This window comes from Tiliqua scincoides, chromosome 3 (assembly GCF_035046505.1).
Source record: "Tiliqua scincoides isolate rTilSci1 chromosome 3, rTilSci1.hap2, whole genome shotgun sequence".
Taxonomy (NCBI): domain Eukaryota; kingdom Metazoa; phylum Chordata; class Lepidosauria; order Squamata; family Scincidae; genus Tiliqua; species Tiliqua scincoides.
The window spans coordinates 2,758,389-2,772,074 of NC_089823.1; the positions used below are offsets into that span (position 1 = coordinate 2,758,389).

At 52.8% G+C, this 13,686-nt stretch overlaps 1 protein-coding gene across 6 annotated transcripts in view; it reads right to left on the reverse strand.

Annotated features, from left to right (window-relative positions):
• The window catches only part of ARRB1 (arrestin beta 1), a 112,253-nt gene extending 104,472 nt beyond the window's left edge, over positions 1 to 7,781 (reverse strand). For 3 of the 6 annotated variants that reach the window (XM_066619871.1, XM_066619873.1, XM_066619870.1), the window contains exon 1: positions 7,550 to 7,777. In XM_066619871.1, coding sequence (XP_066475968.1) covers positions 7,550 to 7,569 — 20 coding nt within the window. In that variant the 5' untranslated portion in view covers positions 7,570 to 7,777. Of the gene's footprint in view, positions 1 to 7,549 lie in introns of all 6 variants that reach the window. The other 3 variants (XM_066619872.1, XM_066619868.1, XM_066619874.1) reach the window with 2 other exon arrangements.
• Between the last annotated feature and the right edge of the window lie 5,905 nt (positions 7,782 to 13,686).

A 13,686-nucleotide genomic window follows, 5' to 3' on the forward strand; every position in this document is an offset into this window, starting at 1 on the left:
AGATACAGGAAACTGGACTAGATGGGCCTATGGCCTGATCCAGCAGGGCTGTTCTTATGTCTTAAAGCCAAAAGAGGCTGAAAAAGCAGGAATTGGGCCATTCCAACCCTCTTGCCCCCTGCCTGAGCAAAGCAAGGGAAACACCCAGAGCTTTGTTGACAGGAGCTATGGGAAGCAGAGTTCAGAGCTCAGCCTGCACGCCTCACCACTTCTCAGTTTTTGTAGCCAAAGCCAGCCAACACAATGTGTTCCCAGTGCGCAGCAAGTGACGGGAAGCAGGCGGCTGTTTTGCCTTCTATGGGGAGAATTTTGGCTGAAAAACTTAGCTCTAAAGTTCTATCCACATTTTGACTCAAATGCTGGGAATCTGAGTCCCCCTCCCCCCCGAATTGAGAACAGCTCCCTCTTTAGAGTCCTTTGGCGGGTTCTTAAGACCTTTTTATTCAGGGAAGCCTTTTTACGTTGACACCGGAAGGCATGGCGCTTTTTTAATGAAGGTATTTTAATTGGGATCCAAGTTTTATTCTGTTCTATTGTTTTTAAATATCTTATTATATATAAGATCAACATTTTTAGTATTGTTTTATTTGTATGCCACCTTGAGTACCCTTTGTTGGGGTAGAAAGGTGGGATATAAATTCTATAAACAAAACAATAAATAAAAAATTGGGCTGGTAACTGGCAGCCTGTAAACACACGTCTTGCTGCTCAGGGGCCGGAGGAGAAGAGAAAAAACCTCCCCACCATTGTCCAATCACAGGACAGGTGCTTGACACACATGCAGCTATTTCAAGGGGCACCTTTAAAGGGCAATTTATTTATGTCATGTGACCTTATTCCAACACATCTAGGAAAGTGCCCTCAAGATGATGACAGGATGTGTTAGACCAGAAGTGTCAATCATAAGGCACCGAGGCTGGATGCAGCCCACAGAAGCTCTCCCATATCTTGAAAGCATCAAGATTTGCGTATTTTCTCTTCTGTTGCAGGTAATGCGTCCCTAAGCAAGGACAAAAATGCTTATTTCTGGTCATGACCTGCCTAATGACATCACTTCCTGCTTAAAAACATCACTTCTGGTCCTCAGCAGGCATCATGAATGCTATTCAGCCTGCTATATGAAACAAGTTCGACACCCCTGGAAATGTCCTTCCATACGCTCAGAGCACAAATGAGCAATCCAGAGACCTACAAGATCATTTTCCCTGCACTCTGCTCTTCACACTGAAGAATCACACTTCAGTACTTCCCACCTATAAGCAATTCACATATTGGTGAAGGACTTGCGCCAGCCCAACTGAGAGTTAGGACTGTGCAGTCAGGGTCACCGTACAGTGTTTAAAAAAGATGTCTAAAAATGTGTGCGATCCACTGAACAGATCTGTTTCCTGGCTTTCATCTTGGGACACCAACTGCTAATTTAAAAAAAAAATGAGATACAAACAGAAATAAAGCAAACTAGCGGCCCATGTAAAAACATTGTGCTCCACTGGCAGCTGGCCATGTCTTCATTCGTTGGCCACATTGCGCGTGCCTGGAATTTCACAACTATTTCACCATGACCAAATAACAGGCAGCCAACCGACACCCTCTGCCTGGTCAATTAGACACAAAGCCAATCCGTGCTTGGTGCTACCCTTGCGCCCAGATCTCTCTCCCGCACCTTGGACTCTGCATCAGTGCTTGGCGGCTTCATCAGCACTTCGAACTCAATGCACCAAGACAGAACTTCACTTCTTCCCCACCCAGCCCCGACCACCACTTCCCAGCCCTGCTCTCCTTACACTCACTCCCTGTCCACTGACAGCATCACTATCTACCTGTGGAGAAGTAGTGCCAGGCCTGAAGCCTTGGCTGTGTCCCCAACTCTCCTCTTTCCTTTGTCCCCATATCTGATCTGTTGTCAAGTCATCATCATCATCATCATCATCATCATGACTTTATTTTTACCCCGCCTTTCTCCCCGAAGGGACTCTAGGCGGCTTACAACAGGTTAAAACAGATTAAAAACATAATTTAAAACAAATAAAAACATATTATCACATATCATAAAAAGTCATAGCAAGTCATGTTGCTTCTCCTTCAACAGCAGTGCCAAAACACATCCCTCCCTCTCCGTTCCCTCAGTGAAAACCCTCGTTCACGCCCCGAGCACCTTTTGCCTTCACTGCAGCCATCACCTCCTCCCTGTCCAGCTCCCTCTAGAAAACTACTAGACAGACCTCACCACACCCCTGCTTTGCTCCCTGTCCAGCACAATTCCCAGGCCTTATAGTCAGACCACTCTTTGGTCTCCTTGCTCCTGGCCTCTGTGCTCTCCTATCCTGCTACCCTCTTCGCTCCTCTTGCTTCCCCACCCTCAGCCAACCAGCAGCCTCCTGTCCTCTCCAACAGCAATGCCTCTCCTCCTTTCGCTGCCCCTTCTGCCTGGAGCTCCCCACCCCATCACCTGAAGGATGCCCCCCTTCCTTGCAACCCCTGTTCAAATCCCACCTTGCCCAGGAAGCCTGTGGCACTACTCCCAGACCCTTGATGCCACTGCAGACAAGCCTAGGTCCCTGGATGTGACACAATGGCATCTTCTCCCCCTTCCCCCTGGCACCACTTCTCCCACCCCCCTCCGCAGCCTCACACCTATTTTTAAAACCCTCAGGGCAGGAACCTGGCTTTGTTCTGATTGTAAAGCAGCAAGCACAGTGAGGGCTCTGGCATTTGCTGTCTCTCTCTCTCCCACAGAGAGAGAGAGAGAGAGAGAGAGAGAGAGAGAGAGAGGCTACTGCTTTAATTTGGTCTTCTCTGGTTTTTCCTTTTAATTGGTTTGCTGCTGTTAGCTTTGTATTATCTGCTGTTCTGGTATGCTTTAATCCTTCCTATTTGTAAGCCGTCTTGAGTGACAGGCAGGGCAGGCATGGAAAAATGTATAAATACGTAAGCCAGCCAGCCAGCCAAACGCCTTCAGCTTCGCAGCTGAAAAGACAGATCTGCTGCCCCTTCCCAATTGCAAACCTGGGTACCACATCCTTGCTGCAGAGCTCTGCCCACCTTCAACTCCACCACAAGGCAAGACCAACACCCACCCCAGAAGCAGCCACACCAGCTGCCTCCAGCACATCACGGGGCAGAAGCCAGGCTGATGCACCTCAGGCTGGAAAGGCCACTCCTTATTTCCAAAGGCCTATTGAAGCCACCAACCCTTGGGGCGGGTGCAAGTTAGCACAACACCAGCGCACCACGGCACCCCCTGTAGTCTTCATTCTTTCCAGTTTTATGCAGTCTGGCCTGGCCTGGCCTGGCTCCAAATTGTATAGACCAGTGTTATGCCAAGGAGCCTAAGAGCCCAATCCTACCCAACTTTCCAGCACTGATGCAGCTGCAATGCAGCCCTGAGCTCAGGGAACAAGCATTCCGTGACTACCCCCTCCACTGCAGGATGCAGCACCTGCCCTGTTGGCATGGCTGCACCAGTGCTGGAAAGTTAGATAGGATTGGACCCCAAAGTCCCTCTGATTCTAGAGCAGGGGTTGGCAACCTATAGCCTGCAGGCTGAATCCAGCACACCACAGGCTGAGCATAGCATGTTGGGGGTGCAGCAGCAGTGACAGAGCAAGCACTCAAGGAGGGGCAAACCTACCCCAGGTGAGACAGCAGATCCAGTCAAGCCTCTCCTGGCCAGGATGGCTGGAAAAGGGGACTGGATGACTTCACGAGGGTCAGGTCTCTCACCCTTTCCAGGTGAGGTTTATGGGGAAGGGTTTCTGACACATGCCTGGCTCCTCACCCCACCTGCCATGGTCTTGCTTGGGAGCCTCGGTACACATCAGGCATGTGTCAGGGACGCTCCGGAGCAAGGATCACTTTATTTAGCTGCTGGTAATTGAGTGGCATTTGTTTGATCGTTGTTTCCAAGATTTATGGGGATTCTATTTCTCTCCATGTGGCAACAGCAGAATATTAAAGCAATTCCATTGATTTCCTTTGAACTCTGAATAGAGAAGGAAATTCGGTTCACTCATATTTTAAGTGCATTCCTTGGGCAAGTAACTAATATCTTTGGGCACAAAGGCCAAGTGGGTCAGAAGGAGAAAGGAGACAGGGAACCCTGAGCCCAGGACCATTTTCCTTAGCAGCGGGAGGACTGTGAAGAAGTGAAGGGGGTGCTTGCAGGACTGGGAACTCTTAGAAAGCACATTCCGCACTTGCCCAGCGCTCACTGCTTACTGCTTTTCTTTGCAGTGCTGCAAAGGAACATCACAGACAACTCCCGGAACACATGCTTGGAAATTTCAGCTAGATGGAAAACAACCACCCCATCCAAACCCCAGGCTCGTTCCAGAGCTTCCCCTGCCCCAGTTCATGCAAAAGCCAACTGCAGAAAGCCCACAGACTGAACAAGCTGCAGTTCCAGGAAGGATGGCGAGAAGCATCTCCACCTGCGCAGCAAATCCGACCCCTGCAGGTGAGGAAGCAAGTCCTCAACATCAAATCACAAGAAATTCATGAGATCAGTTTCTAGAGGGGGCTGGCGATTGCGTCTCTGGCTAAATTCTTCCCGGGATCTTGCCTCTTTCTCACCACCTGCACCAGAGGCAGTTTACTCTGCCACATCTTCCCATCAAATGTGAATGGATAATTCCTTCTGCAGAAGGAGGACTTGCTCTCCAGGGGGGACATCACCCCCCTGAAGGAGGCACAATTCCCTGGACAAAATCATTAGTGACCACATTCATCCAGTATAAGAAAAGTACCTGTCCTCTCAGATCAGAGCGATGGGGAAATAAGATCAGCATATGATCTTTTTGCATTTCTTTTGCGTTCCTTTTTCCATTGTGGAAGGTGGCATATAAATCTTTTAAACAAAACAAATAAAGCCAAGCAGGTGCCCCTGATTAACAACAGAAGACTTCCTGATGGAGTTGCCTCACCTAAGAACCCCACTGGATTATATGGGGTAAAAGTCTATGAAGCCCCTCATGTCAGAATCTCGTGGTTTTCATTTTCCATGCCTTCCTCTTGGTCCACTGCGCATCATCTACCCACTGGTGCTGCTGCATCAAGTCACCCCCCCTTCAGCCTCCACCTGAGAACTGCACCCCAGGATCAGTAACAGATCGCAAACTCCTTTCCTGCTTGGCTGCTGTTCTTCCCTCTGCCCAAGCACCACCAAACTTTGGAAGCCAGCACGGGCTGGTCATTCCCCTCTCTCTGAGGAAAGGCAGCTCAACTCCCTCGCCCGGCTTCCTCCAAGGCTCCTGGCCCGCCTGCTCAGTGCATGCTCAGGGCTCGCTTCACAGCCCTCTTCTGACCTCAAGACCCCTCTGCGCCCAGGGAGACTGGCTGCCCCAACACACCTGAGCAAAACAGGAACAGCACAAAGGCAAAGACTGCAGGTTTTGGGACTGCCTCCATCTTTCCTCTCTGCAAGTGCTGTCTGTCCATCTGTCTTGTTCTACCTGTTGGAGGCCTGAGATCAGCCCCAGGTCTTTGTTTCCAGCCAAACTCCCTTGCCTGATCCAGCAGGACCTCAGTGGCCTTGGTCAAGGGAGTGCGCTCAGCAGAGAGGCCAACTCCCCCACCACAAGCGGCTGCTGGGCTTTCACGGCCAGGCTCACCCCTTGCCTGTAGCCCTCAGTTCAGGCCAGAGAGCCACTCCCAGTCTCAACCTGGCCTGGATCCTCCCCTTTCCTTCCTACACATCTTCTTCCCTGTCTCCCTTCTGCCTTCCTTCCTTGTATCCCAAAACCTTCCCACCTGCTGGGTTCTTCTAGGAATCCCAACCAATCTACCTACACTCCTTCTTCCCCCCCCCTTCACTCTGCCCCTTTTCCTTCTAAGTAGCTCTGCCCTCCACCGTCCTTCGGACTCAAACAGGCACTGGACTGCTTGTGGAAGGTCCCCCTTCCTAGAGTTAGGTGCGAGTGAGCTATTTGAGTCAGATCCTAGTTCAACCCCATTTTCTGCACCCATTTTCCTTTCCTCCCTGAATGACAGGCTGCCTTTTGTTCTGACCAGGCACCTCTTTTCCCCTCCTCGGCGCACATGTTATGGCCAGTGCTTGTCATGCATGAGCAGCAAGATTTATCTCCCAAGGACAAGGCCCCAGAATGCCAGGTTTCCTCCCCCTCTACCTGTTCCTCTGTATTGCTCCTACTCCTCAAGGAAACAGGAGTTATGGATCACGTTCGCTGGCATCTTGTACCCCTTGGTGCTGCCTGCAACTACAGGAGGCACTGCTGCGGGGCTTGTGCTTCCAGCCAGAGTGCAGGTCCGCTTCAGCACCAGGAGTTTCCTCCTGCCTGGAATCAGGAGCCAGCCCATCAGGGAGGCAGTGAGAGTTTGGAACGCGGCAAAACACAGGATGGCATTTTTGCCAACTGGTGCTTGGAGATTCCCGTGTGTCTCGCCACCCACGTGGGGTCTGTCAGCACAGACAAAAAGAAAAATGTCACCAGCAGTCTCTCCCCCTCCCCACCTCAGTCAGACAATCTGTCAGCAGCTAAGGCCTTCCTTATGCAAGAAAGAGGAAGAGAGCTGGAGGTGGGGTTTGTGTGCCCCACATCAGCTGCACGCACACGGTTTGACACACATGTACACATAAGCCACTGCTCAGCTGGACCATAATCTCTAGCCAGGCCAGCACCCTGCCCCCAGCAGCCAGCCAGACGGTCTCCAGCACAGCATCCACCTGGCCCTGTTCTTTGTCTCCTATGATCCCCAAACCCCACCTGGCATTCAGGAGCAGGCTGACTCCAAAACAAGGGTGGGAGGGCACTTAGTGGCTGGAAACGCACATAGATTAGCAGGGAACTTAACCCCCCCCCCCATGAATTCTCAATTAGAAAACATAAGGGGAGGGGAAAACGTTGTGTCCTCCCCCCATTTCTTCCTAGGATTTTCCAGGCCTCCACATCTCTCCACAGCCACCGACCTGCTGTGTGCTCCATATATTTGTTTAAGCTGTTTGCAAAGCTAGTGGTCATCGCATCACGTCGCAGAGAGTTCCACAGCACCTGTACCTTGTGTCAGAGGCTTCATTTTCCCTCTCACAGACCTTTTAGCAACCAGGTCTTGGCAATCCTGAACTGGATGGTTCGCTCCCTCTGCACAGCAACTCAGAAGCCCCCATCCTTTCCTCTTGAGGTTCTCCAGCCCCCTTTTGCGGACCCCACGCCCCGCCCGCCTTGGGGGTGGGGGTGTCCACACCCTGCCAGGGATGGTGAACCCAGATCTGCAGCTCCCCCCCCCCCCGTGGGAACCCTCCAAGCACAGGCGCCCGAGTCTGCACTGGAACAGGGAAGGAGAAGCGCTGCAGGCGGCCACGTCTGAGCATCTTCCAGGGAAGGGACGTGTGTGGGGGGGGGGGGCGCACATACTGGCCACGCAGCCTCTGCCCACCCTCCGCGCCCCGCGCCCCCAGGCCGCCCCACCGGCGGCAGCATCCCCGAGGGGGCAGCCCGGGTAGCTGGTCCCCGGGGGTGCCCCGCCCTCCCTCGGCTGCGGGCAGGGAGGCAGCAGCAGCAGCAGCAGCCCGGCCGCCCCCGCGCGCACTGACCTGGTGCCTTTGTCGCCCATGGCCGCGGCGCCGGGAGGCTTCTGCGCCGGGCACGGCCGAGGCGAGGCGAGGCGAGGCGAGCAGCCTTCGCGGGGCTGGGGAGGCGCCGTCCCCGCCTGCCTCCCACGTCACGCGGCCCGGAGAGCGGCAGGGAGGGTGCCGGCCCTCCCCGCCGCCGCCGCCTGCGCTCTCGCTGGCCGGCGGCGGGGAGGCAGAGCCGCCCCGCCGGGGGAGGCAGGCGCGGGCAGAGCCTCCTGGCCAGAAGCGGCGCGCGAGCACTGCCAGCCCGACGCCAGCGGGGAGGCTCTGCCCGCGCCTGCCTCCCCGCCCGCTGCACAGCCCTGCTGCCAGTGGCCCCGCCGCCCACGAGCCCCTCCCAACTCTTGCAAGACCGCAGCCCGAGGGGCACCTGTGTGGGGAGGAACCAGTCCTTTATTGGCACCTCAAGGGCTCCATGTCGCCCCCCCCCCGAACATCAGCAGAGCCCCACTGGACCAGGCCCGGGCCCACTTGCTCCAGCTTCCTGCATCTCGCAGCAGCCCACCAGATGCCTCCAAGGGCACACAAGACCTGCATCCCGGTGCCCTCCCTCACATCTGGCATTCGAAGCTAGGAGGCGGCATCTGTATGGCTTGTAGTTGTGATGGACGCCCCCCGCCCCTCAATCTATCCAATTGTCTCTTGAAGGCTTCTAGGTCATCCTGTGGTCTTCCTGATTCTTGCCACGTCCTGCGGCAAGGAGTTTCACACATTAATGGCATGCTAGGTAAAGAACAAAATCTCTTTTGTCTGTTCTAACTCTCTGCACAGGCACAGAATGGGTGCATTCCCCCCCCCCCCTGGAGTGATCCAAGCAGATCCCAGCCCTGCTGCAGCAAAGGAAGAGACCCAAGTGCTGCACTCAAGGTCAGACTCAGAGAAGAGAGCCCTGCCCTGGTCTAAAGAATGCACCCTGCACCCCCCTGGAGAGAGTCAAGGTGGATAAGAACATAAGAACAGCCCCACTGGATCAGGCCATAGGCCCATCTAGTCCAGCTTCCTGTATCTCACAGCGGCCCACCAAATGCCCCAGGGAGCACACCAGATAACAAGAGACCTCATCCTGGTGCCCTCCCCTGCATCTGGCATTCTGACATAACCCATTCGTAAAATCAGGAGGTTGCGCATACACATCATGGCTTGTACCCCATAATGGATTTTTCCTCCAGAAACTTGTCCAATCCCCTTTTAAAGGCATCCAGGCTAGACGCCATCACCACATCCTGTGGTAAGGAGTTCCACAGACCGACCACACGCTGAGTAAAGAAATATTTTCTTTTGTCTGTCCTAACCCGCCCAACACTCAATTTTAGTGGATGTCCCCTGGTTCTGGTATTATGTGAGAGTGTAAAGAGCATCTCCCTATCCACTCTGTCCATCCCCTGCATAATTTTGTATGTCTCAATCATGTCCCCCCTCAGGCGTCTCTTTTCTAGGCTGAAGAGGCCCAAACGCCGTAGCCTTTCCTCATAAGAAAGGTGCCCTAGCCCCATAATCATCTTAGTCGCTCTCTTTTGCACCTTTTCCATTTCCACTATGTCTTTTTTGAGATGCGGCGACCAGAACTGGACACAATACTCCAGGTGTGGCCTTACCATCGATTTGTACAACGGCATTATAATACTAACCGTTTTGTTCTCAATACCCTTCCTAATGATCCCAAGCATAGAATTGGCCTTCTTCACTGCCGCCGCACATTGGGTCGACACTTTCATCGACCTGTCCACCACCACCCCAAGATCTCTCTCCTGATCTGTCACAGACAGCTCAGAACCCATCAGCCTATATCTAAAGTTTTGATTTTTTGCCCCAATGTGCATGACTTTACACTTACTGACATTGAAGCGCATCTGCCATTTTGCTGCCCATTCTGCCAGTCTGGAGAGATCCTTCTGGAGCTCCTCACAATCACTTCTTTTCTTCACCACTCGGAAAAGTTTGGTGTCATCTGCAAACTTAGCCACTTCACTGCTCAACCCTGTCTCCAGGTCATTTATGAAGAGGTTGAAAAGCACCGGTCCCAGGACAGATCCTTGGGGCACACCGCTTTTCACCTCTCTCCATTGTGAAAATTGCCCATTGACACCCACTCTCTGCTTCCTGGCCTCCAACCAGTTCTCAATCCACGAGAGGACCTGTCCCCTAATTCCCTGACTGTGGAGTTTTTTCAGTAGTCTTTGGTGAGGGACCATGTCAAACGCCTTCTGAAAGTCCAGATATATAATGTCCACGGGTTCTCCCGCATCCACAGGCCTGTTGACCTTTTCAAAGAATTCTATAAGGTTCGTGAGGCAAGACTTACCCTTACAGAAGCCATGCTGACTCTCCCTCAGCAAGGCCTGTTCGTCTATGTGTTTTGAGATCCTATCTTTGATGAGGCATTCCACCATCTTACCCGGTATGGATGTTAGGCTGACCGGCCTATAGTTTCCCGGGTCCCCCCTCTTTCCCTTTTTAAAAATAGGCGTGACATTTGCTATCCTCCAATCTTCTGGTACCGTGGCCGTTTTGAGGGACAAGTTGCATACCTTAGTCAAGAGATCTGCAACTTCATTCTTCAATTCCTTAATAACCCTTGGGTGGATGCCATCAGGGCCCGGTGACTTATTGATCTTTAATTTATCAATGAGGTCTGAAACATCTTCTCTTTTAACCTCTGTCTGACTTAACTCCTCTGTCAGGAGGGGCCGTTCGGGCAGCGGTATCTGTCCGAGGTCTTCTGCCGTGAAGACAGATGCAAAGAACTCATTTAATTTCTCTGCCATCTCTAAGTCTCCTTTTATCTCCCCTTCCCCTCCCTCACCATCCAGAGGGCCAACCGCTTCTCTGGCGGGTTTCCTGCCTCTAACATATTTGAAGAAGCTTTTATTATTCCCCTTAATGTTGCTGGCCATGCGTTCCTCATAGTCTCGCTCAGGGATCACAGCCCTGCTGAGGAGGAGGAAAAGAAAAAAAATCAGCTGAACAACCAATGGCACAATCCTATACATGTTTACTCAGAGAAGCAAGTCCCATTGGATTCAGGTGGGGATGCCTAAGATTGCAGCCCGAGTTGGCCAGAGAGGCGTAGCAAGTGGTCAGCCAGCAGCTTCTCTGTTGCAGTATACAGGACCAGGCAGCATACTGGAGGCAGCTCCCTCCTTCTCCTCCTCCCTGCTGCAAATGGAGCAAGAGGCTTGCTTCCAGGAACTGCAGCAGTCGGCATATCCATACACACACATCCCCACTGCCTCTTCCCACCCTCGGTATGCCACAAAGAAGGAATGGAAACCAGGCTGGGAAACAGGGCAGCAGCATCCCTCACCCAGCAGTGGCAGGAAGTGCCAAGCTGGCTGGGGTTGGCAGCCCTGCAGGCCAGTCACCTCCTCCTGATCAGCCTCTGTGGGGGTCAAGCCACGGCACTTCCTGTGTACCTGCTGCAATTGTATCATTTCATCCTTCAGACAAGACTAGATCAGCACAGAATTCCTTGTCCTGGGGTTGCTGCCTGTCACACCTCTGAATGAGCCACAGCCCAGGGATTGTCCCATAACCTATTCCATTGTGAGGCACACTCAGCTCAGGAACTTCCACAGACCCTCAGGGAGTGCCTCGGAAGGCAGCGCATTCTTTCTTTAGACACTCAAAGTCAACTTCTCAGGACAAGTGAGTGAAGCGTCCCTTTATTTTTCAGATTAAAATTCAGGAGTGCTGCAGCTGTCCTAAGTTTAGGAGGGCCTGCTCTAGGAATTTCTGGACACTGCTTTCAGGAGAGGTGGTGGCAGCTGCAAGATGTCACTTGGGGGATCTGTCTTGAACTGAAGGCCAGTTCCTTTATCCCAGGCAAGCACAACAGGCTGCAGTTGCTCAGGGAAAGCACTCTGCACGCGGTCAGCGATACCTTGATATTGCCACTTCCTGCAGGCACCTCTTCAAAACCTCACTGTTCCTTGAAGCTCCTGGCCCTGCCTCCTAGTCCCTGCACCTAAGCCAATGTATGAGTACATGAAATTGCACATTTTCCCCAATTTACATCAGCAACATTCCCCTCCCCTACCATCTGTGTATGTGTATGTGCAACCTCCTGATTTGAGAAATGGGCTATAGCAGATGCAGGGGAGGGCACCAGGATGAGGTCTCTTGCTGTCTTGTGTGCTCCCTGGGGCATTTGGTGGGCCGTTGTGAGATACAGCAAGCTGGACTAGATGGGCCTATGGCCTGATCCAGTGGGGCTGTTCTTATGTTCATCTCTTTCGAGTCCAATTGTGAGCTCCTTGGAGCAGGGACCCAGCCCTTTATACAGAGTGAAGAGATATGTCGTCAGGGAAGGGGCTGGAAGAAGTAGCTACTAGTGGTTAGCACTACTTCAGTTTTTGAAAAGCAACTTCCAGTTTAACAGGAAGTAGCTTTCAGAGGCTTCTGCAGGCCATTCTGAGGCCCACTGAGTAAGTAGCCAGCCCAGCACGACCAGGTCTCCGGAACCGTCCCCAGCACCACCAGGAGCATCACATTGGAAAGGTGGCTCCCAGCATGTTAAAGATTGGGAACTGCTGCTATAGGAGAATTTCCTGCTACAGGTAGAGGTTGACTAGATGGCCTTGTGGGACCCTTCCAAATCCTATCATTCTATGAGATTTGGGACAGACAAAAGCCAGTCCTTTCTTCACACACTGCACAATTTACAGCCTGTGGCGATGGTTACTAACTCAGATGACCAAGAAAGAATCAGCCCTCCAAGGCTCCCTAGAATCCCAGTGTTTAGAGGGAGCATACCAGTGGGTATCCATGGCCAGGAAGTGGAAAAGTGGAGGAATGTTTTCCTAGTGCCCTGTGGGCATTGGGGGTCCCGGAGGCATCTGGATGGTTACCGTGGGAGACAAAATGGGGCAGAGGCTCTAATCCAGCAGGGCTCTCCCAGGGTTAACCAACAGCTTCAAGTCCCAGACCTTAAACAGGTAAAGTCCACGTTTAAGGAAAAAGCAAAGCTCAGGCCAGCGAGGACAACTTCCCAGGTCTCTGACCCTTTGTCAGAATCAAGAGGCAAAGTGCCACCGAGCTAATCTCATGCTGGGGATTCCTTCTGCAGCGACAAGACAAGAGAACTATAGCACCCACCTTCTGTGGTTATGTTAATTAATATTTATTGAGAATTAAGAATAGTCCCACTAGGAGGAGTCAGGCTCCAAGGAAGAAGTCAAGCTCATCTTTCACTCTGTTCATGGAGGTCAGAAGAGAACTGAGTGCTGTTGCAGGGCCATTGCAGGAGCACCCAGTGGCCTGCTGGAGCCCACATTCCAAGAGCGGCGTCAGTTCTCAGGGTCACCTGGACTCAGGTCAATGGCTTGGATCCCATCCAGCTCCTCGAGAGTATCCTGCAGTTGCAGCAGGTAGTTCCCAGGTCCAGCCAGGACGGACTCCAAGGCCTCCCTGACCCATTGCAGTTTGTGAAACAAGTCTGGTGGGCCCAGATTTTCCCCGGTGAAGGGGTGGCTGGCCAGAAACGCAAGGCGCTGGTGCTGGACTGCAAGCAGGTCCGCGAGCATCATCAGGTCGCTCCAAATGCGCTCAGGCTGCACCTTCTCCAGGTCCTGCTGGACCCTGGTCAGAAGCTTCAAGGAGTCATTTCCCTCCCAGTCGTCCAGAAGAATCCAGAGGTTCCAAAGGGTAGCGTGGACTTTGCTAGGGGTCAGGCAGGACAGCAGCTTGAAGATGGGGGCCAAAGATCGGTTGAGGTCATCAGCCACTCTGCCCCCTGGCCAGTACCAATCCTGAGTGCACACAGCCCTCAGCACTCTGGCAAAGGTAGGCAGCTCGGCAAGGAGAATGAAGAAGCCTGTGTCATCCAAGAGGTTCAGTTGGAAGGAGAGAAAGTCCACCAGATTCTCTGCATAGGAGAAGTCCTGCTCCCTGACATCATCATTGGCCAAGAACACCCTTCCAAGGCAGGCGTTGGCCCTCATCTTGCTCAGAACCCCCTGAAGAGGGGCCAGGCTCTCCAAGTAACCAGGCTGCCACATCACAGCTGCTCCAGCCCACAGAAGGCAGCCCTGAACTGATGGATGGTGTCGGCCAGCGACCTTCCAAGCCAGCAGCTTCAGGAGGTCTATTCAGGAGGGATA